This window comes from Vulpes vulpes, chromosome 5 (assembly GCF_048418805.1).
Source record: "Vulpes vulpes isolate BD-2025 chromosome 5, VulVul3, whole genome shotgun sequence".
Classification (NCBI taxonomy): domain Eukaryota; kingdom Metazoa; phylum Chordata; class Mammalia; order Carnivora; family Canidae; genus Vulpes; species Vulpes vulpes.
The window spans coordinates 129,360,171-129,383,754 of NC_132784.1; the positions used below are offsets into that span (position 1 = coordinate 129,360,171).

General features: G+C 41.6%; 1 protein-coding gene across 4 annotated transcripts in view; it reads right to left on the minus strand.

Moving 5' to 3' along the window:
• Positions 1–223: 223 nt before the first annotated feature.
• The window catches only part of AMPH (amphiphysin), a 220,300-nt gene continuing 196,939 nt past the window's right edge, over positions 224–23,584 (minus strand). For all 4 annotated transcript variants that reach the window (XM_072760037.1, XM_072760034.1, XM_072760036.1 and 1 more), the window contains 4 exons: positions 11,357–11,566; positions 9,216–9,458; positions 6,642–6,743; positions 224–1,465 (listed from right to left, as the gene is read on the minus strand). In XM_072760037.1, the coding sequence (XP_072616138.1) occupies positions 1,358–1,465; positions 6,642–6,743; positions 9,216–9,458; positions 11,357–11,566 (663 nt within the window). In that variant the 3' untranslated portion in view covers positions 224–1,357. The remainder of the gene's footprint in view (positions 1,466–6,641; positions 6,744–9,215; positions 9,459–11,356; positions 11,567–23,584) is intronic.

Genomic DNA, 23,584 nt, shown 5'->3' on the forward strand with positions numbered 1-23,584 from the left:
TCCACAGCTGTTATTTGTGCTGTAGTGATTGCTGGGCAGCTGGGCCCGCCGAGTGACCAGCAATGACTGGGAGGATGGGTTTCGGGGAAGGGAGGCGGGTTATGGAGCATAACCCACAGGAACAAGCATATTTCTGCACAAATAACAACTCCAACGTACACTGTTTCAAGTCGTGCATCCGACTGGACCAAGCTTTCCAAGACAAACGACTCCGCAGAAGGAATTAGGGTAATTGCTGGAGATTACCAAAGGTTTATTTGGAATGACACAGCACTGAAAACATAACTGTTACAGATGATTTGTGGATACAGCATACATCACCTATCTTATTTTAGGACAATCTGTGAAGATGAGTTGCATAAATATAAAGAGTTGGAAATAGGAGCTTTTTTTTTTAATAGTGTTTTCTGGGGGTGGATTTTTTTACACCCCATGAACCAGCCAATCGTAGAAAGGCAGAAGTTTGTTAACACTACATAGCTGCTCATCCCACCTAGCTTACCTCCAGCCACAGCAGCTGGACCTACACAGCGAGGCTCTGCTTTTGCCAAAGGGACAGCAGCCCTGACATGCTATTGGTCATTGCATCCTGAAAAATGCACTTTACAAAACACAGATACTGTCAACTGTTTTGGCAATGGGATGGCTGGTTTTGCCCGGAGGCAAAACTGGAACTGTAATGCCAGACAGAGCAAGAGCGATGCATGTATCAATGACACTCCAGAGGCAAAGAGCTACAATGGGACGAGAGGAAGCTGCTATGCATATGTAGCACTGTGCATACACATAGATCCGGGAGCAATGGGAACGAGCATGTGTCACTGGGTGTCCATATACATAGAGAGAGGTGTTGGAAAAGAACACTGAAAACGTGTGCAGCAGTTTAGTCAACACAGTAAACTCGAAAGAGGGAGAGCGCACGTGCTCACACCTGTGCAGGGGCAGCAGATAATCTCGTACTACAGGATAATTCATCACGTCTTCCGCAGGGCAGCCACTCAGGACCATACAATCGGGGCAGAGAAATTAAGGTTCTGGTCTGGAGAAAGCTACTTTAGAACTGGTGGGAGGGGATCAAGTACAAGAGTCTCCACAGCTTGGACAAAGCACAAATAAACCAGTTACAGATAACGTGGGAACCAGTGAGTTTTCTGTAATTTACTTTTTCTCTCTTTCTCTCTCTTTTTTTTTTTTTTTTTTTTTTTTGCACACATGCTCCATTGATCTATCTTTCCAAGCTTTGTCTGGCACCAGCCTGTAAATCATTAAAAGTGTAATAGCAAAAGTGAACTCTTCGGGTTTTCAGGAAGGATTAAACACCCAATAACCAGGCTCCTTCTACGATATGTTTTTGGCCCTAATCCAGGCGTCGGGTGAAGTTCTCTGGAAAGAGGCCTTTGTAGGTGGCAAGGTCTCTGTACTGAAGCCAGTCTGATTCCTTCACTCCTACCAGCCAGCCCGCATCCTGCAAGACAAAGAGAAAGCTTTCAAGGTCCAAGGAACTACTGGAAAAATCTGCATTGCCAACAGTTAACAAAATAATTTAGTGTTGTGATCCTGCACCGGTATGTTACATGATATATAAACCAATGTGCTGGGACAGGTCAGTGGGAAGGCTTGTCCCAAAGAAGTTGTTAGGTGGAAAAAGATAAATAACAATAAACATTTGAATCTGGGCAAGCTAACTAAACATTAATACAAATAGTATAATTTTGTGTAAAGTACAGCTCATTAACTGGATTATGAAATGAGTTCTTAAGGAAAAGAATTAGAATGCTAACCATTTGAATATATGTCACGCCCAAGAACGCTCCCTACCCTGTGGGTCATAATGAAGAAGTGACTTAAGGACCCAGGTCAGAATATAGTGCAAAGCCATTGGAAGGTCTCATATTCCATCCCAAACCACTTGCTTATAAGAAAGAACTCTGTGCCCCCAGCTCACATCATGTGACCCGAATAAACCACCACACCCAAAGCACAGCAAATAATAACTGCTAGATCTGGGTACCTGCTCTTGCCATTGTGTATGTTGTTGCATTTATAATATCCCATTTTTCAAGTTTATATGAACTACAAGGCAGTATGTTGTCATGATACTCTTGCTGGAAACATCATATATTCTTTATATACTCTTTATAAATTATTCCTCATAAACGTTGGTCTATCTTATAGGAGCATCATCATAGAAATGAAGCCATAGAATGGAGGCTGGTATTTGCCCTTGGCCTTTTGCAGATAAGCAGAGCCTAGTTGGAAAACGTGAGTGGAAGGAGCAGCACAAACCTTACAGGCCGTATAATGCAAAACTAGTGGGAAATGACTTGTCTTTATTATGTTAACCAATACATGAAAGAGATCCCACTTAGGATGAGGGATGGCCAGATTTAATCTGAAGCAATTCCCAACAGAATTCAAGTACATCAGATAAAATGAGGTCTCCAAAATTAAATAAAGAAGCTGAATACATTCCCTCTTGATGTAATCTGAGACTATAAATTGATGCTGTTATATAGACAAGCAATATAAGCATTTAGACAGGCCAATTTTTGAAAGTGGAAAAAAAAAAAAAGAAAAAGATGACTCAATAAAATGACTGATAATGATCCTAGCTAGGAGTAAGAGTGTCCTCTTTAAAATTATGATGTTATATTTGTGAAGGGCGAAGCTATACTTAAAGTAAAAGATGATAACTAATTTTTTTCTGAACCTTCAGCAAGCATCTAAAAGGCCATATTTTCCCCCACAAGTGTCTGCATTTGACTTTATTTACAATGAGTGAAAAATCTACTGGAGTCGAGTCATGCATTTAAAATGGTTTCAATAAAGAAAATAAGTTAAGAACTGGCACAAACTCAGAATCAAGATACATTCTAACATGTATATTCTGAAATACAATTTATAGTAAAGTGAAAAGGACTGGCCAAGATCAATCCCTAGCTGAGGCAAATAGGGAAAATTAGATTTAAACTGCTTAAAATATGTGGTAGAAGAAAGATTTACAGTTCTGGCAGTGGCAAAATAGTTTATATCAGATAAATGCTTCTGCACAGAACTATTACTAACACTAGAATATATATTTATATGTATCTCTATATACATATGTATGCATATATGCAACTACTTATATATGGAAATGACGTAAAATATATAATCTAAAGTTTATACAATGGGATTGTTACAAGTAATAGAATTGATATATATAACAACTATTTGAAGGCACCAGCAGTGACCCAAAGCCAGCAAAAACTGGAGAATATTTAATCCCCTAAAGTAGGAAATTGTACTGGGTGAGATCCGAGCTAATAAGGCTTTCCTCCTGAGGATTATCCTCAGTCTCTGTGATGCAGGGCATTCAAAGGAGGAGTGGAGGGCTTCCCCTGTATTTTTAAGGGGGGTACCCCAAAAAGAAGAGATGTACAAAGGCAGGTTCCCAAATATGCGAAACTTCCCTAAAATCCTGAGCTTCTCCCATAGTCTGTGAATATACAGGAGCTCCCCCAAGAAGTCTGGGAGAAAGGCCGGAAAGCTAAGAAGAAATTTAAGCCCTGCCCATGGAGGGGAGGCGGAGTCCAGAGTCTGAGTCCCACCAAGTTAGGAGGCTTCAGGATTTCTACTAAAATCCCAGAAGGGCCATTTTCGGAAGTAAAAGATGTCTCAGGACTAAGAACTCATCCTAAAAGTCAAGGCAAAATTGAAGCAGAATCACCCTAACAAAGTATAAAACAAATAGCTCTACAGATTCAAGCTAATTATCTAGTAACTTCCATGTCTCCTACGGGGGCGGGGGCAAGCTTCAGAGATAGAAAATAGAATCCAGACTCTACAATGTGTCCGGTATTAATAACAAAAAATTACTATAGATATGAGAATAAAGAGGAACACAGCCCCCGCAGATAAAAGGCAACTGATGTAAATGTGTGCTGAGATGGGCTAGTTTTTTGGGATTAGCGGTAAGAAATTAACGCGGCTATTACAAATATGTAAGTACCTGCCACCAAAAGACGGCAATAGTGAAAGAATAGATGGGAAATCTCAGGAAAGAAATGGCAACTAAATTAAAAAAAAAACCCACATGATCGTTATAGAATTGTGTAAGCATAGCATCCAAAATGAAAAAGTCGCTGGATAAGCTTTCCACAACCAGAAAAAAGTTGTCACTGCAATTGAGGACAAATCAGAAGAAATGATCCAAAAAGAAATAAACATTGAACAAAAAAAGAACCGTCTTTGACATCAATGAGTCCAACAGGTATGTAATTAGGGAATCATTAAAAGAGGGGAAAGAATGAGGCAGCACAGAATTTAAGAAATATGAGCTGAAAGTCTTCCAAATTAACTGAAAAGATCAGGTTACAAATCTAAGCACTTCAGTGAACCCCAAGAATGAAAATACAAAAAAAAGCCCCAAGATCTAAGCACATTACGTTGAACTGATGAAAACCAAACATATAGAGAAATTTTTTTAAGATTTTATTTATTTATTCATGAGAGACACACACACACACACAGAGAGAGAGAGAGAGGCAGAGACCTAGGCAGAGGGAGAAGCAGGCTCCCTGCAAGGGAGCCCGATGTGGGACTCGATCCCAGGACTCCAGGATCCCACCCTGGGCTGAAGGCTCATTGAGCCACCCAGGTGCCACGATACAGAAAAAGTCTTAAAATTAGTCAGGGACAAAGTCACAGTGGATACCCAGAAACAATGTTAAACAAATAGCAGCTGAGCAGAAAACAGAAAACAATGGAAAAATATCTTTAAAGAGTTGAAAGAAAAAAGTCAACTCAGAATTCTTTGTCTTGGGAAATATCTTTAAAAATGAAGATGAATGAGGACCCTGGGTGGGGACCTGCCTTTGGCTCAGGTCATGATCCCAGGGTCCTGGGATTGAACCCCGCTGAGCAGGGAGTCTGCTTCTCCCTCTCCCTCTGCCACTCCCCCTGCTCGTGCTCTCTCTCTCTCTCAAATAAATAAATAAAATCTTTTTAAAAATGAAGGTGAATAAAGACATTTTCGGTAAACAGAAGCTAAGAGTATTTATTGCCAGCAGATAAGCACTGTAGGAATTAGTAAAGAAAATTTTTCAGGCAGTGGTGCCTGGCCGGCTCAGAGCCTGGGATTCTTGATCTCAGCATTGTGAGTTCAAGCCCCACGCAGAGTGTAGAGATTACTGAAAAATAAAATCTTTAAAAAAAAAAAGGAAAAAGCCAAAGCACTCTGAAGAATAGTATTTAAAAAGAAATAGAAAAATTTTTCATATAGAAAGGACATGAGACCAGATAGAAACTTCAGATCCATAGGAAGAACCAGGAAGAGTCCAGGAAATGATAAACACGTTGGTAGACATAAGACTAGCTTTTTTGCTCTTAATGTCTTTAAAACAACTTACAGTTAATGCAAAAAAATGTGAGTTTATATGATGGAGTTTTTAATGATTTTGAGATATGTAGACACTTTTGCCTGATACTGGTAATTAATGTTTTGCTACTTTGTGCCTTGAAGAGTATATCTGAGGTTTTAACAATTTTATTAATCCTTTCAAAGAACTAACTTCCTGACTTACTCATTTTCTCCATTGTGTATCTTTTTAGTGGATTAATTTGTGAATTTATTTTTATTATTTCTTCCTTCTGTGTGTTTTGGACTTAATGTGATCATTTTTTATTTTCTTAGGCTGAAAACTTAGAACTCGATGATCACTAGGAAGTATTTTTTTTTAAATTTACACTGTGATTTCTTTGATCTAGATTATTCAGAAGTATATTTTGAAATTTTTTAAATATTTAGAGCTGTTAAAGCTATTATTGTTGTTACTGATCTCTAATTTTATTGCAGTAGAGACTTTGACGCAGAAACTACTCTATCTTGGTAAGTGTATCATCAAGAGAAAGACAAAATGTGGGGCATGGGAAGACAGCCTTAACCTCTAAAGTAGTGACTTTATTTTGGGAGGAGAAAGCTCAGAAATCTCCTTGAGAATATTATGGAGATTATAGCTCTTCTCTCCAGAAAAAAACCTGTTATTAGGCACATTTACACATTTTGCATACTATTTAGAGGCTCACAAATCCTATGAATAAGAACAAAATGGAATATTCAGCATCTTCACATTAGAAAACTACACTCAAAGGTGATTCATTTTAAGACTTTTAAAACTGAGGTATAATTTAAATCCTGGGTAATGCAAATATCATTTAAGTGTAGTTTAGTGACTGCTGACAAATGGGTACACACATGTAATCCACACCCCTATTCAGAGAGAAAATGGTTCCATCCCCAGGAATTTCCTTCATGTTCTTTCCTGGTCAATCTCCACACTTTTCAAAGGGATTTTAAGTACATCTAGTGGCTACGTTTCCTAAAGACTGCGTTTCAGAGACACATCCCTAAAAAGTGGGTGCAAAGTAAGCAATGATCATCTCTTTGTATCAAAAAGAAACAATGCAATAGTATCCCCAAAAGAGATCTCCTAATGAGAAAAAGTTAGCCATGTCCTGTGCTCATCAGGCCTAAGCCCTTTTCTGAGAGCTGCTTTGTAGCATATCAGAAAATAGAAATGTTTTCAGTTGGTCACTGTGTCCCAATGATGCTCAGAAAAACAACAAGAGAGCCCGGAGAACCTTTCTGTCTCACTCTTTACCTGGTCAGCTTCTGAATCTGAGGGGACCACCAACACCACGTCACCCCTTTGCAGGGTCAGTTCATCAGAATTTGCTGCCTCGAAATCGTGCAGTGTTTCCACCTGCAAAAGATTTTAAAAGAGTTTACTCATTTTAAAAAGAAAAGGAAATGTAACACTGAAGTCTCCTAGCCAGATTATCAGCTGGGACTGGTAGGCTTGAAGCCTCTCCAAGCTGAACAAAAAAGACAATGATCCTTGCATATCCCAAGGGAGAAGGCCTCTAAACATAGAAAGGAAGTCGTGTTTCCTTAAAACATTCAATGTTTGAAGACTGACACTGAGACAATTTGAATGTATGTTTAGCAATGCAATGCCTTCTGCAAGAGTTGAAATTGTGTACTGCACACTAATTAAATTTTAATTCATCATATTTTTGTTAGGTATTTACATTTCACTATCACTGATACTTTATTATTGTCCATCTTTAAACTTGAACTAAAAATAGAAGTGCCTAGAAGAAAGTTCCTCTAACTCCACTTCTGTCAAGTAATTAATAACTGGAAAAATCAGGGGTGCCTGGTGGCACAGTTGTTAAGCATCAGACTCTTGATTTTGGCTCTCAGGTCACGATCTCAGGGTGGTGAGAGTGCACCTCGGGTTGGGCTCCACACTGAGCACAGAGGCTGCTTAAGGTTCTCTCTCCCTTTCTCTCTACCCCTTCTCCAACGCCCCTCCTCAAAAAAATGAAATAAAAATAAAATTGTACATATAACATTTTAAAAAATAGTTGGAAAAAGTCATCACTTCCCATGTTACATGGGAATTACTATTTAATTAAACCCAGTGATCAATTCCTTTATAAACTTCCTTCCCTATCTTACCTTTTAAACCAAGCCAATCTGTTTCTTTTCTTTCTTTAAAAAAAAAAAAAACTAGAACATATTTGGGGTGCCTGGCCGGCTCAGGAGGAATCGCATGCGACTCTTGATCTTGGGGTTGTGAGTTTGAGCCTTACCTTGGGTGTAGAGATTATTTAATTAAATAAACAAAATTTAAACATCAATGTGCAAATTAAAGTTGCACAGCATGGTAATTTGATACATGTATACACTGTAATAGGATTCCATTGCTCCAACACTGAGCACCTCCATCATGTTACATAATTATCATTTCTTCCTACCAGAGGTTAGAAAGAAAGGTTGGAATAATTAAGATCTAGTCTCTGAGTAAGTTTGATGATTATGATACAATATTGTTGTCTATATTCACTATGCTGTGCATTGGATCTCTAGGACTTACCTACTACTCACTGCAAGTTTATACCCTTAAACAATACCTGTCCTTTCCCCCTTATCCCTTTTAACCCTTTTTTTTAAAGATTTCTTTAAAATTTGGTAAGAAACTTTCAAAAACAAAAGTAGAAAGGACAGTCTAATAACCCACATACTTACCCAGCTTGAGCAACTACTCCATCAGGGATGGGTTATTTCCCCCATGTCCCTCCCCTCAGCCCTGACCCCTGAGGATTAAGCGATTGGCTATTAAAATGTGTATTTTGCATGTAGAATCGTAAAATGTCAGAGCTGGAAATGACTGATTCCCCAACTCACTCTTCTGCTGAGAAACTGAAGAGAGAGGAGTGATGTTCCTCAGGCCACACTGCACTTAGGGAGGGAAACCGGGGTGGGCCCAGGCAGGCTGGCTGGTGTATAATCCAGCCCAGGAGCAGGTGCACACACTGAAGATTCCTGAGGTCTGAGCCCAGGGCTGAAGGGACTCACAAGGCTCTGAGAGGAGCATTGGAGGCCACTCGGGGGGGGGGGGGGGGCAGATTTCACCCACTCACTACCAAGGGACATATCGTTTGTCCTGTGGCAAACTTTATGGATTGCTGAACAATGGAAAGTCATTACTGTCATTGCTGCTTGTGCAGCAGCCCGGAAATCTTGCCATTTTACAATGTGATGTGGGGACAGCAGTACAGAGAAAGAATACATACTGCAAAATGCAGAAGTAAACATCCAAAAACCAGAGGTTCCAGCAAAAGCACCTCAAAGCAGAGGACGGACAAAGGGCCACCAGATGAAAACAGTGTGGATGGAACTAGAGGGTATTAGGCTAATTGAAATAAGTCAATCAGAGAAAGACAATTATTATATGATCTCACTCATATGTGGAATTTAAGAAACAAAACAGAGGATCATGGGGGAAGAGAGGGAAAAATAAAACAAGATAAAATCAGAGAGGGAAGCAAACCATAAGAGACTTAATAATAGGAAACACGCTTGAGGGTGGCTGAGGGGGAGGTGGCTGGGGGGATGGGGTAACTGGGTGATGGGCATTAAGGAGAGCACATGGTGTAATTAATGAGCAGTGGGTGTTGTATACAACTGATGAATCCCCAAACCCTACCTCTCAAACCAATAATGCATTATACGTTAATTAGTTGAATTTAAGTAAAATTTTTTAAATGCAAAAAAACAAAAACAAAAACAAAAAACTCACAGCAACATGAGGTGCATACTAGATTCAGGAAAATATTAAAAAAAAAAACAAACTGAACAAAACACAAACAATAACAAATGGCAAGACCTTGTAGAGGAAGCCGGGAGGCACTTCCAGAGACTCCTCGCTCGCAGCCAGAGCAGAGGGCAGCGGCTGGGAGTCCTCCCCCGCCTTGGGCTCTGGGGCCAGCTCCGGTAGCTCACTGGTGGGGCCGGGAGGAGCGGCGGCAGCGGGGGTCTCCATGGACTCTGCACCTGCTGGTGCTTCGTGGTCTCCCTCCCCTTCATTGTTGGAGGCGGGCTCTATGACGACCGAAGGGATGACCTTCTCCTGGAGGAAGACAAATGTGGGGGTGCTGAGCAGGGGCTGGGAAGAAAGACTTCTGTGTCCTCAAGGGTGCCATGGGCTGCTTCTATCGCCAACCCACCCTCCGTGGCTCCCACTTTCCCCACCTCCTCCATTCAGCAAAACGTCCGCCGTTCCCCAAACCTGGCCCAAACCTTTGGGCCTCAAGCCTTGCAGGACCTTCCTCCTGACCCAGCCGCCCTCCTAGCTCTCTGGAGATAGAAACCCTTAGGACTCTTTCTGCATCCTTGAGCAGTCAAGGCAGTTTGTGAAGAGTGGGGTTTCTGTGGAAATTGGGAAGAAGGCTGGGAGGCTGCAGGGAGGGAGGGGGAGACCTGTCGGGGTGGAGAGACAATCCTGAAGTGCTTCCAGCAAAGGCCTCATCGTTGCCATGGACCACTCTCTTGTCCCACTGAATACTTTCACTGCCCGAAGCTGACATTTAACCTCCTGTGATCGCCTTCGTCCCAGAAGCCCAGGGGACTCCTGAAGAGCCAGCAACCATGTTGTTAGGACAGATCTGGCTTGTGTTGGGAGAAAATCTCCGTCTGCTCTGCTTGCGGATCACCGTGAGAGCCCACGCTGCCGTTACAGCTGGAGGGATGACAGTGCCCACCAACCACTCTGAGGATGCTCCACTCTTGCAGGGAGCAGAACCAAAGGGTTGAGATCTCCGTCTTATTTTGTAACAAAGATGAGCGAGGAGACAAATTTCCCTAGCATGGTGGAAGTCTGGAGATGTTTACTGCCTCTCAGATCAAGTTCTATATTCCCTCAGATACCAGCGGGCTTAAACACTTCCATTTTTCAATTTGGAGAAAATAATGCGCTTTTTCAACAAGTCTAACAATATCATATAAAAACACTTCTGGCATCATGACAAGAAAATCTCAGGAACAAATGGAACATACAGTTGAGTTATTTCTCCAAATACCAATACTACCCGCTGTTTTTCCAGTGGGATGAAAGGGATCATTTAGTTTCAAGCTTTGAATAACCCTGGAGAGATTTGGGGGAAATTTCTTATGAGTAAACTAATCAGGACAAAGGAAAAGCATAACACTGAGAGCCCACTTGTCATTGTTATGTTCTGGAATCTAGACCGAGCATGGGGTTTAGAAGGGTGGTCCTTGCTGTGTGCCCCCCCCCCACACACACACACACATCATGGAATATACGGATTTGTTGACTTTGAAGACTTCTCTGAAGAAGGAAGGAGCTGGAGCTAATCCGGCAACTTCGTGTGTGTGTTTAATGACCTGTTGGCCTCTTGAACGTGCAAATGGGATATGCTTTTGGAGAAAGAAGCACCTACTGGTGAATTTGTGGGCACTCTAGTGATAATAACGACCCCTAAATACCACAAATAATGATAGGATTTAACTATGGATATTGGGTTCTCCTCGTGTGCCTGGCACTGGGCTAAGCATTTTCTCAGGTCATCCATACAACAACCCCATCATCTGGTCACATTCTCTTCCTCCCTCCACCTCACTTGTACATCGTCCAAGGTTTATTCTTTTTCTCCATCACTAGGGGCCTGTGTGGACCTCGCGACACTGACACAGAGAAAGCCAGGCCCACTCTTGCTGAGAATCTCATAAGCAAATACACAAATAATAATAAATAATACAAGTAATATACATAAATAAAATAAATTTAAAATACATAAAATTGTACGTTATGTATATACGCATGAGTGCATATATATACTATTATGAGTGCGCATACATATACTATTATATATATATATAGTATATATATATATATAGTGGTAAAGCAGGGTACCACACAATGGCCACAAACCTGTTCTGTGCCCAGACTTGTTACCAGCACTAACCAGTAAACAGCCTTCCACCCACCCCCCTCCCGGGGACACTTACCGGAGGGGCTACTGCCTCTGCTTCTTCCAGTTGAGATCTGTCACCATCTACGGCCTGTGTGGCTTCAGTTTCAGGCCTGGCCTCCTCTACACCTGCTCCTTCGCCAGGAGGAAGAACTGCTTTCTCCGCCTCTGCTTCCTCCACCGGGGCCTCCTCGGCTGCTAACACGGAGGTTCCAACAGTCACGTCGGCATCCGTTCCAGGTATGACCTGCAAATCGTATGACCAGTCAGGTCATGTCTGTATGTACCTGGGCAACAAGAAGGGCCAGACCCAGCCCCACTGCGGAGGTTCATCAGATGAGGATGTGTAAGGTACCAGAGCCCTGGATGCAGGCAGGGCGAGTCTGCCCTCCATCCTCTCTTCCAGGGAATAAAGGGCACAGCATAGGGAACATAGCCAGGGGTATCATAGTAACACCGTAGGGTGCCAGATGGTGGCTCTACTTGAGCTGAGTGGAGTATAAAACACTTGTGGAATCACTAGGCCATACACCTGAACCTAACGGAACATGATGTGTCAACTGTACTTCAGTTAAAAAAAAAAAAAAAATGACTACCCTTCTTTCTGGGCCCACAGTGATGCTACTACATTCCTCAGCTTTCCTTGCAGTTAGGTTCAGAGAATGGAATTTGAGTGGAAGTGACGTATGTCATTTGAGACACATGGCTTTTAAGGGTTAGGTGGTTCCCTTCACAAGCTGTTTCTACTTTTGTTGCCTGAAAGCAGGTGGTCACAAAACCCTACAAGACACTGAAGTCACAGAATGGAAAGGGTCTCACCCCGAAACCTGACCCATGGAAGAAAGCTACCTAAGAAAGGCAGCCAATCATGCAAAGTCAGAATTTAGAAAAACCACATTTCAATATAAACTCTAAAGTCCTCATGGGGAAGGTCCCAGAAGCTAAATCGCATCCACAAAAAAAATATGTACTGGGGTGTTTTCTCAATGAGACTTCTTGAGAATGAAGGGCAAATAATATTTGTTCTGAAATATGCATTATAAAAAATTCCATCAAATCTTAGGTCTTTTTAATAGGAGAAGTGAAATAGGAAAAAAATGAGAATTTTCTAAGGTTGCATATAGTCAAAAGAAGTATTTAAAACGTGCAATAGGTAAATAAAGAAAGTACAATAAAAAGTTTTAGCTTTGAGCAGACTGGTTATAGAGCACACATCTAAGACTCTAACATCAGTTTGGCAGACCTGATTCGAGAAGCTCAAATCAGAAAAGACAGAGGAAGACTATTCGATTGGTCTATAATATACCCAGGACACGTATTTCAAAAATTGATCTTGCTATCTGATGTGATTAGCTTAGCCATTCCTCTTCCTTATTGAATAAATTCTACCCATTTTGTTCTGCTGGGTTAAGAAAGCTCCAGTGTTGCTGATACTGACTCTCAGACCCAGACCAGAGAATGGACAATGCCTATGAGATTGGGCATCAGAAGTGGAAGATGCAGAAGGTGAGAGCAAAACATTTTTAAAAACCTTTCTTCTGACTCACATTCACAGGTGACACATTCAAGAAAAATAACCTGCCACGGAATCCATTGTTCTACAACATAACATTTTACTTTCGGGGTGAAATATAGTGCTAACAGCTACGCTATTTGTCATATGGCCAAGGATTACTTATATTTCGGAAATTTACCTGCCTCTCTTATAGAAATTTGGCTCTCCATGCAAAGTGTGCAATGATTGAAAATGTGGTCACGAGCCACGATGTACCATTTCTTTCTTTTTTAATTTCCCCATCTTGTCTTTAAGGTACTGGGTTCAGAAAAGTAATCCTTTATATGAATCATAATATATTCATTTAAAGCGAATTTAAACGCTAACAATTACTGAAGTGGGAATTCAGATTTTGGTGAATGCCAATCCCCCTAATAGAAAGTGTGTTTAAAGACTTAAGAGACTTTCATCTCTTGTTTTATATAAACACTGGTCTTTGTAAGGATGTATTGTTGATGTTATCAAGAGAGTAAGAATCGGAATGTAAACTAGCAAGGCATCTTCATCCCAGGAAGGACAGAGAACAATTGCTCATAGCTTCATTGTTGAAGAAATGAACAGGCTCTTTCCAGCATCGAAGGCCTACCTGGCCAAGTTCTTCCATAGCAGAAACTATATACCTAAAGACAACGTGCCTACAATGGACTTTCAGGCTCAAATGTAGAAAGCAAGTTGTGTTATCATAATTCCAAGTTATTTATGCTTTCCATCTGCTTGGAAAATAACACCTAAAGTGTGAATCCCTGGTTTCAGACCAGATGGACCATATATCATGCAGATGGTATGGGCAAACAGAGCAGTAGACACCACCCCACACACACATAACACACATACACATCATGATAGATCGGAAAGCGACAACTATGTTGTTTAATAGGCTACTCCCTCAAGTGATTATGCGTAAATCCTTCCATACCTATATGTGCCAAGCACACACTATTAATGACTGGATTTTACACTCAACTGAATTGATATATGTCCAGAAGGGAATGTATTTCTGTGAAGTATTAATGGTGTTGCCAAAAATAATTTAACTCTCTCCATACAAATGTTGACGAGTCCCTGACTCACCTCCAGCGCTCTAAATAGCTATCAATTTGATTGCACCAGATTTTACTTCTGCAAGATATACCTTGAAAGAGGTCATCAACCTCACTTTTGCTAAATGATTTAACCAGGCGACCCTGGCTGGGTGTGACTTAGACCTGAGTGTGGCCTGCGGTGATGCCAGCGACCAGCAGGTGGAGGCCAAGCGCTCTGTCCACCAACTCTGACGTTTGCTGAACTCAAAAAGCAAATACCTCAGCTTCCTTCTGTCAGCAACTTACCTGATCTCTGTCACATACACAAAAAGGGATGGAGGGATGATGGCCAATAAAAATCACCAAAGGACTGAAATTAGCAATGCGAGTAAAGGCGGGGGGCTAAGGGAACTGGCACTTTGACTACAGAGAGGAAAGGCCAGCGCTTCGAATGGCCTACTTGGAAAAGGGAAGAAATAAACATCCCTCCCTTCTTAGGGTTCACTAGCAATGAATTCCTGTTTCTCTAGCCAAATACAACATTTTGATTTTACAGGCCTTAAGAATATTACAGAAACAGAGAAGGACTGTCTGCTACCTGTATTCCCTATCTTTCTGCCTCCAGAACGAACTGCTCTGAAAATCAGGGGTCCCCAACCTTCCCTTTATTTTCTTAAAGATTTTATTTATTTAATTCATGAGAGACACAGGCAGAGGGAGAAGCAGGCTCCATACAGGGAGCCTGATATGGGACTCGATCCCGGGACCCCAGGATCATACCCTGGACCGAAGGCAGACGCTCAACCTCTAAGCCACCCAGGCATCCCCCAATCTTCCCTTAATGTCTAGAACCTGTAGCACATGTTCTGCTCTTGCCAAAATATTTCCAACGCATGTCTACTAACTGTAGTAACAGAACAACATAAAAACACAACAGGAAACAGGACTCCCACTTGCTCAGATTAGGTGTTAGCTGCAGATCAAATCAGAGACAGACCGAAATTTTCAGTTGACAATTATCCCTCTTTTTCTTATTATTTTTATGGATTCCAACTTGTTAGCTATTTGTAGACTGAGAAACGGAAAACATTTTCTGGACTCTGCTTGCTACCGGAAATGTTACACCTGCTACGAAAAACCACAATGATTCACGACTATTTGCAGAGTTTTTTTTTTTTTTTAAGTGTCATCGGGGAGACCAGAGGACCAAAACCACTGAAAGTATTTCAAGCCTTTGACATTCAAGGTGGTTCATTTTTTCTCGTCCTTCCAAATGTTAAGGGAAACACCATTACCTTCTGCCAAAACGGTACTGTTTGTTGCCCAAATGTATTTATGGTGGGAAACATTTAATGCAAAGAGACATAAAAAAAGTTCTCCCTGCCCTCAGACACATGTTTACCGTATTCACAAGACCCGTGGGGCACAGACTATCGGCAATTTGCACACACATCACACAAACCACAGGATCAGTATGGGACATCTTTGGGAAGGTGAATGGCTCTCACTTTATCACACCACACAGATCCTACTGCTTTCTTCAACTTTTGCCCCAACAATCTCCTTGATGGAAAGCGATGTGGTCATGGCATTCATGTCACAGTCCTTCCAAACACCTGTTAGCAAAATTTCTGAAGGTGGGATGAAATGAAGGCAAACTAAGAATGGCCTGTGTATCCTGCAAAATAGGGAGACACAACACGATGACACAAAAGGGCCAAGCCCTCCAGGAGATGGTGCCGTGAGAGCAAGTCAACAGGGACCCAGGCTCTGGACAAGTAAGAATAGTTACTGGGGAGCACCTGGGTGGCTCGGTGGTTGACCATCTGCTTTTGGCTCAGGTCGTGATCCTGGGGTGCTGGGATGGAGTCCTGCATTGGGCTCCCCACAGGGAGTCTGCTTCTCCCTTCACCTGTGTCTCTGACTCTCTCTCCGTGTCTCTCATGAATAAATAAAATCTTTAAAAAAAAAAAAAGAGTAGTGATTGGCTGCAGGAGAATTTGTAATCTTTGGGCTTTGTGTAATTTAGTGACTAATTTTAGTTACTCATTGTTTTCTTGGCAATGTGAGCTCTGAACAATGCCTGAGAAGCACTGGTCTGGGTGAGGCTAACCCGAGTATAAATTTCATAAATATCTATCAGGTAGTTTGAACTGAAAACAGGTATTTCTCTGATTAAAAAATAATGGATACTGTGGGTTTAAAGATAACAAAAGAAATAACATTTTCACATATTTATTTTCCTTCATTTTCTGTGCCTAGTGGGACTTTATTGTCTATTTTATAACACAGGGATCATGTTTCTTAGAAAAATTATATCAATAGCCTATGTAGTCTGAACCTTATTGTTTTTTCTATTTGACAACTTATCTAACATTTATGTCACTGAACACTACTTGGTTTCTAGTTTTTAAATGTTATAAAATGTTCCTTCCGAAGGAAGATCTTGGTTTATAACCATATTCATAGCAATTGCTTAGACTATACATTTAAATAATTTAAATACTAAACACTAATCCCTTTATTCATTTATAATGTCTCTACTGAGGACTGTTTTTGAATTTTTGCCCATCACGTTATTATGTTAACAGTCAATATAAAGAAAATTAAAAAAATCCTACAGTGAACATCCAAGAACATACTACCTGGGATCTCCAATTTACACATTACATTTGCTTTACTCTGTCTCTCCATGTTGACTTTGAGTCATCTTTCAATCTATCACAAAATATCTTCATAAAATGTTTTTGAGAAATTCTATGGTGATTCTATATTTGATAGTATCTCTCTGTTGCTCTCACATGTGACCAACTACACTCGCTTGGGGTAAAACTGCCACAACGTGATTTTCTGTATGTGTTCAAGGTCTGGGAGGCTTTCCAACAGCTCCTGAGCTTTAGCACTCGGGAGGGCAAGTCTGAGGTCCGCCTGATTGCTCTTTGGTAACATATTCTTTCCCTCAATTGAAATGCTCCTAGGACTTTCTTATAAATTCTGAATTTAAATCTTTATTTTAATTTTTTAAAAACATTTTGTTTATTTATTTATTTGAGGGAGAAAGAAAGAGAACCAGAAGGGGGAGGGTCTGGGGGAGAAGCAGACTCTCAGCTAGTCAGGGAGCCCGACAGGTCGCTAGGTCCCAGGACCCTGGGATCACGACCTGAGCCGAAGGCAGACCCTTAACCAACTGAGCTGCTCAGGTGCCCGTGAATTTAAAATTTTAAAAGAATATATTCAGATGTTAGTCCCTCATTAATTCTGCCTTTTGTTGGTGATTTCTTATGATCCGCACGCAGGAATTCCTTCAACTAGAAAAATGGGGACAACTTCAACTCAAGCCTGGTTTCTTCTGTTGGGCTGGCCAGTGCGGTGACTATTCCTGTCTTAAGGGTCCCTTCTTGGCAAACTGAGTCATGGACCCACTGCTTCCTACTGTCAACCCCAAGCACGGACTCTTGATAAAGAACGTGAGCGAGTGGAATTTCATAAACTATACTGCATCCACTTACAGTCTTTGAATGCTACTCTTTAAAATGAGATTCGTAGATTACAATTAAAATACTCATTTACATGCATGATTGGGTACCTAAGCAACCATGTCATAAAATCCCTCTCAATTAAGAGCTAATTACATGATAGAAAGATAATGAGAAGTGGTTGGTAGGACAGTGTTTTGCCCATTTCCCCACAGATTCATTGTTTAGAAAGGTCTGTACGGAATGGGAAGTCAGAAGACCAACCATCTCCTGGCTTTATCCACTGCACTGCAGACTTAGAAATTGGTACCTGGGTTCACAGGTGACAGATGAAAATGATCCCAAAGCTGGAAGGACCACAGAGCTCATCTGACCCAATGCCGCCATTTTCCCGGTAAGGGAACAGGACAGAAGAGACTACCACGGAATCCGAGAGAACTGGGGATCTGACTGTTAGTTCTGACTCTTGCACTCATCAGAATGGGAGCGGGAGTGACCTCTCAGTCCCTTTGGGAAGGAACAAAGGGAGATAAATATCCCAGGGCAATCCTGATCACAGGCCACCCTTGGCTTTTCCTGCCCATCCCTTAATCTGGATCTAACCTGAGCCCTCGACTTGCCTGAAGATCCATGCATTTCTATGGAAATAGAGGATTTTCTGTCAGATGCATTTTTAAGAAAAGCCTAAGAGGCAGCTAGCATCATCACAGCCCCAAAGACACAGGCTGGTGGCCAGTACACAAACTCTACTTAAACAGCTCAGGTCCTCATTTTCCTCCAGCAGGACTGCAGAGCTGGGCCCTCCCACGGAGCACCGAGCCTCCAATGGTGCTCCTTTGCAAGGTGGCACCTGGTATTACAAAATTCATTTGATATATCTATGGGTGTCCCCTTCTCATAAAGGAGGTTAGTGGTTTTCTTCCCCTTGACCTTCATCTCAATTATCTTTTTTTCCAATCTACTCCCTGAGTATTGCCTTAACTGCCATCATGAACCTGCAGCAGCCGGGTCCCACCGCGGCTTGGCTAGGTGGCTGGCAGCACGGTTGCCACGGCAACACCTGTCAGCATTGGCTCCATATCTTCCTTTGAAAATTCTGCAGAATTTCTGCAGAAATGCCAAAGTTAATGAATTTCTGGCTCATCGGGCCTTCCAGGTCATGGCAGACTATCCAACAGTGATACACATTAGGACACTGAAGTTTTAATTAGATATTTATTTGCAAAGTCTATGAGAGAAGTGGATTGGAAAGGTGGGTTTCTCTTTCAAAGTGAAGGTGAATATGGTGTGTTGCACACTCTCAGAGCTGGGGACATGAGCAAGTACTAGTTTCCAAAGTAGCCAAGCCACAAGGGACAGCCTCAGCTTAAAAGGCTGTTTAAGGGAAATGCCTTTCCGGTGCAAGGAACCAATCACCTTGCCTGGCCACGTTATCTTTGGATAATACGAAAAAGCATTTGTTGCCACTGCTCGGATTGCTTTCTTGTGAGTGGCTCAGGCTTGGGTTGGCAGAAGGAGGCTGGGCTGCCAGATATGGCCAGAGACCAGATCAAAAATGGTGATCTGCAAATCACCTAAATGTCATCATGGTCTGCTGGCAAAACTCCCAACCCTGACCCTGCCAAAAACCACATGCACCTTTCTGGGCAGCCTGGAATGCGCCCAGATGATGAAATGGCCTGACTCCTGAGGACTGGTAGGCAGCCGACAGTGGCATTTGAAAGACCCTGACTACTGACCCTCTGTTTTTGTAGCCTTTGAACAGCTCATGGCATCAGTAAGCAAAACCTGCTCCGGGGTGATCTGTCAGCTATTGCCTAGCAAGTATCACAAGGGATTTGGAAATCCTTAATTTTTTAATGTGATAAGTTGTAGATTTTTGAACATGGGAAGAGAACATCCAGTTTAACAGGTACAGCATTCTTAGAAGAGAGAAAAGTGGCAGAGAAGGGGAAAATGATTTTCCCAAGGCCACCCTGCTGGTTAGCCATGGAATGAGTTCTCCAGACTCTCCATTCAGGAGTCTTCCTATTACATCCTCATAAATACTTGCTTTACATCGAAAGTGGGGGATTAGGACACACTTTCCTCCTGAGGAGCTCACGGCTGAGGCTGCACAAGCATTTCTGCTTCCACTCTGACCCTTCAGCAACAAAACAGGAATGGCCACCGAGTTGTAGGATGTGTCGGTGTCAGTGTGGACAGATTTCAGCCTAGCTGTGACCTCAATGGCTTTAGTTAGATGTTATGTGAAACTGGTCTACAAATGGACTTTCATAAATCCTGCTCTTTTTGGAAACATAGCCATCTGGTGCAGTCAGGGGCTGGCTCTCTATGGATTGAAGTGCCAGGATTTAATTTCATGTTACCATTTTCTGGGTGTGTGATCTCTGTTAAACCACCAAAACTGTGTCTCGGTTTCCTTGACCTGTAAAATGGGGCAACAATACAGAAATAAAGCCTATTTCCTGGGGCTGCTGTGAAAAAAATGCACGTCAACCACTAGCGCTCAGTGCTGTCCACTATTACAATATGGTCCCTGTCTCCTTTAGCCTTATTCCCTCATGGTTGTTCTAGCCACACTGCCTTCCACTTCAGGCCACACGAAGTGAGTCTCAAAGAAAGCATCTGAGCCGACTGAGACTTGTGGGAAAGGAAGGCAATTTGTCAGAGAAAATTTCTTGGATCAGAATGAGCAGGGTTTTGTTTCCCCTGATCATACATAGGATAGGGTTCCAGATGGTGTCCACTCACCAGGAGTGGTCCAGTGTAAGGGCCCTTCTGCCGTGGAGGAGCTGAGAGGATAGAATGAACAAGAAAGAGCAAGAAGCGGAGTCAGGATGGTAACACTCACTGGTCTGGGTCCTCACCTCCACATTATCCTCGGTCTACATAAATCTCAGCATTGTCATCCACGGAGTGAGAGGGATGAGCCAGTTAAAGACGTCTCTAAGGCTCTTCCATCTCTAACTCTGATATAGGGGCAGCGACTGCGATCGATGCTTACAGGAGAGGGTGTGAGGTAGGCATTGCTATCTAAGTAGAGCTGTCTTTTGAACATCTGAATGGGTCTGATCTTCTGTTTTTAAGATTTTATTTATTTATTCATGAGAGACACAGAGAGAAGCAAAGACACAGATAGAGGGAGAAGCAGGCTCCCTGTGGGGAGCCCCATGGGGGACTTGATCCCAGGATCCCGGGATCAGGACCTGAGCTGAAAGCAGCCGCTCAACCACAGAGGACCCAGGTGCCCCATGAATGGGTCTGGTCTTACACAGGCTGGCCAGGAATGGTTTCTGTGTGGGCTTATGAATTCAGCCAACGTACACTAAGAAGAGAGACTAGGGGAGGGGTTTGGGGGTGGATTTTTTTTTTTTTTTTTTTTTGGTTTTTGGTTCTTTATCTCGGTTAATTACAACCAAAGCCCTGTTAAAAATATGTTGGTAAATTGAATATAAATTTTAAAAATGTAAATAAAAATGTCAAGCCAAAAAGTAAAAAATGGTTTTTTGTCAAGCCAAACCACAAGATTTCCTATGTGGTTCTGAGTGAACACTTTGAGTTTGGACATAATTCTATAATCATGAAGGGCAGACAAGCAATCAAGCTCCTCTGGTTTCCTGTGATCTTCTATGTCTTCCTCTGACCTATTGGGAGTTCATACCTGGAGGCGTAGTGGGAGCCCCAGCTCTCATGTTTTCCACACAAGGAGAAAACTCAATTGCTTTCTCCCATAATGGTGACCATCAGAGAGGAAATCCCGACTACTGTGTAGTCTTGGCCTCCTCCACCACCAGTCTATGTTTGCAGGAGCCTTGTCTACTGCCTGCATCACTGTCTCCCCTAGATCCAGAACAAAGCGTGACATCTAGAGAGGACTCAAATTATATTTGTCAACTAAATGAAGGAAGAAACTAGCACATGCCTTCTATTCAAGCCTACAGAAATCCTAGCAAGATGAATTCATAGACTGTGTCTGACACATAGATATATATTTGGTGGTTTAAATTGGTCTTGACAAGTCAACTTCAGTCTGGTGACTTTTCAAAAAAACAAAACACAGCAAAACCAAAAGTAGTCCCCAAAATAATAGGTCAGTGTTTCATCTTCCAGGACTCTCCACCAATCCTAAAAACATCTTTACCTTGATCTTTTCCCCACTTATGGTTTAGAAATGATGCTAACCCTAAATTTAATTGCAGTGTATTTCTTTAGAAATAATGGAGGGGGGGGGGGAAGGTATTGGTCCAGCTCACACAGAGCAAAATACAGGAGCTTCCAGAAATTTAGAAAAAATTACACCGTGATTCTCTACAACAAAATGGAATAACTGTGGGTAAAAATCATTATCTGACTCTTAACCTAATTATCTGGTATATATATATTTTTTAAGATTTTATTCATTTAGTCATGAGAGACACAGAGAGAGAGAGAGAGAGAGGCAGAGACACAGGCAGAGGGAGAAGCAGACTCCATGCAGGGAGCCCGATGCGGGACTCGATCCCGGGTCTCCAGGATCACACCCTAGGCCAAAGGCAGCGCTAAATCGCTGAGCCACCCAGGCTGCCCTCTGGTATATATCTGAGACAAATATTAATCATTTATTTTCCTAAGATGATTTTCATTGCTTATATAACATGGAAACATTTGGACAAGAAACAAGTGCTGGCTTTTAAAACACATCCTATAGAAACACAGATGCAATTTAGTATTGCAGGGAAAAACTAAAGACATTAGATATGAGCGGAATCAAATGACAAACAAAAACGTAATAGTTACTTTTCTTGAAAGCCCCAGGTTTCTTTGTTAAAATTTCCTAATTTTGAAGTTACATTTGCTTTTTTTTTTTTTTAAACAAAACCACCACAAACTTCACCTCAGACAAAATGCACTGTCAAGACTGGAAATAAGAACTGTGTGGTGACAGTTTGGCAGCAAAAAGGATGACCTTAGAAGGTCATGGCAACCCAATCCTGACTTATGACAGCCATAGCCAACTCATTAATTAATGCCCAGGACACAATGTGGATTTTTTTTTAATGTCTTCACACTAAATATCACACATCTAGCAAAGGAGGAGACCTTTCTTTAAAAAAAAGAATAACCCTAACATTATCTTAGATTATTATGACCAGAAAGAAAGAAGCTTTAAATCTACATTAGAGAACAAGAATATATTCTGTGTAATGGTAGTCTCTTAAGTGTATGGTAGCCACCTTTGAGGAGTGTTAGGCAAGCAGAGGTAAGCTGCCTTCTTGTACTATTTTTGTTTAGACTGTATGAGAATGGAGACGTGAACTACTCAAGTTTTTTCTCCTCAGAGAGAGTGGCTCACAGGTGGGCTGTATGTACCTGCTGTTCTTACATAAACCTCTGGATCTTAGAAGGTGCCTGAATCCTTCATAAGACTCCCCAAATTGCCTTATATTTCACAAGGAATCCAACTGTTTTATTCTCTAAAGTTCACTTAGAAGCTTTAGGAGACAAGTATTTCCAGAATGAAGAATGCTGCCAAATATCTCCTCACCCACAATCAGGGAAGCTGGCTTTAGTGACGGTTGATCCATACAGTTTGCTAAATATCTCTTAAATTCTTAAAATCACCCTTGGTTAAAAAGATTATAAATCTTTATAGTAGGTATGATACAGTAGCTACTTAATGATGAGTGGCTATTAATATTGTTTACTGGAAAACCAATGAATTTGGATTCTGAAGAAAACAAAAACCTATTGCTATATGTCTGGTAAAATAAGGATAGGAGTGCAAGGTACACAGGCAGGGCCCTCAGGGAGGTGATCATGGACAATCACCATTCCAGCACACTTTTAACACATGAGCTCATCTATTTCACACCCCCTGTCTACTGTACATCAAACAGCTTTGCTCAAAACCCTGGATATTTTGGCATTAAGCCTTACAATGAGTAGTCTGGGCCACGGAATCAATGTAGTTTAAAAGCACTGTTGAGGGTGAAGTCTGTGCTGCTACTCAAAATAGAAATTCGATAAGAACTTTTTGGAACCAAAGCAATTTCTAAACCAACATCTGAACCTCATCAATATCTTTCTAATTCCTTGGTATCATCCATATTCTTTCCAAAATCGAATCTCTTTCTTAATTATAAGAGTTTTAAAACAAAATCAACTGTAGATTCCCTTCCTTTGGTATTTACATAATCTTAAAGCTAAGTTGGGAGGGCAGATCGCAGTCT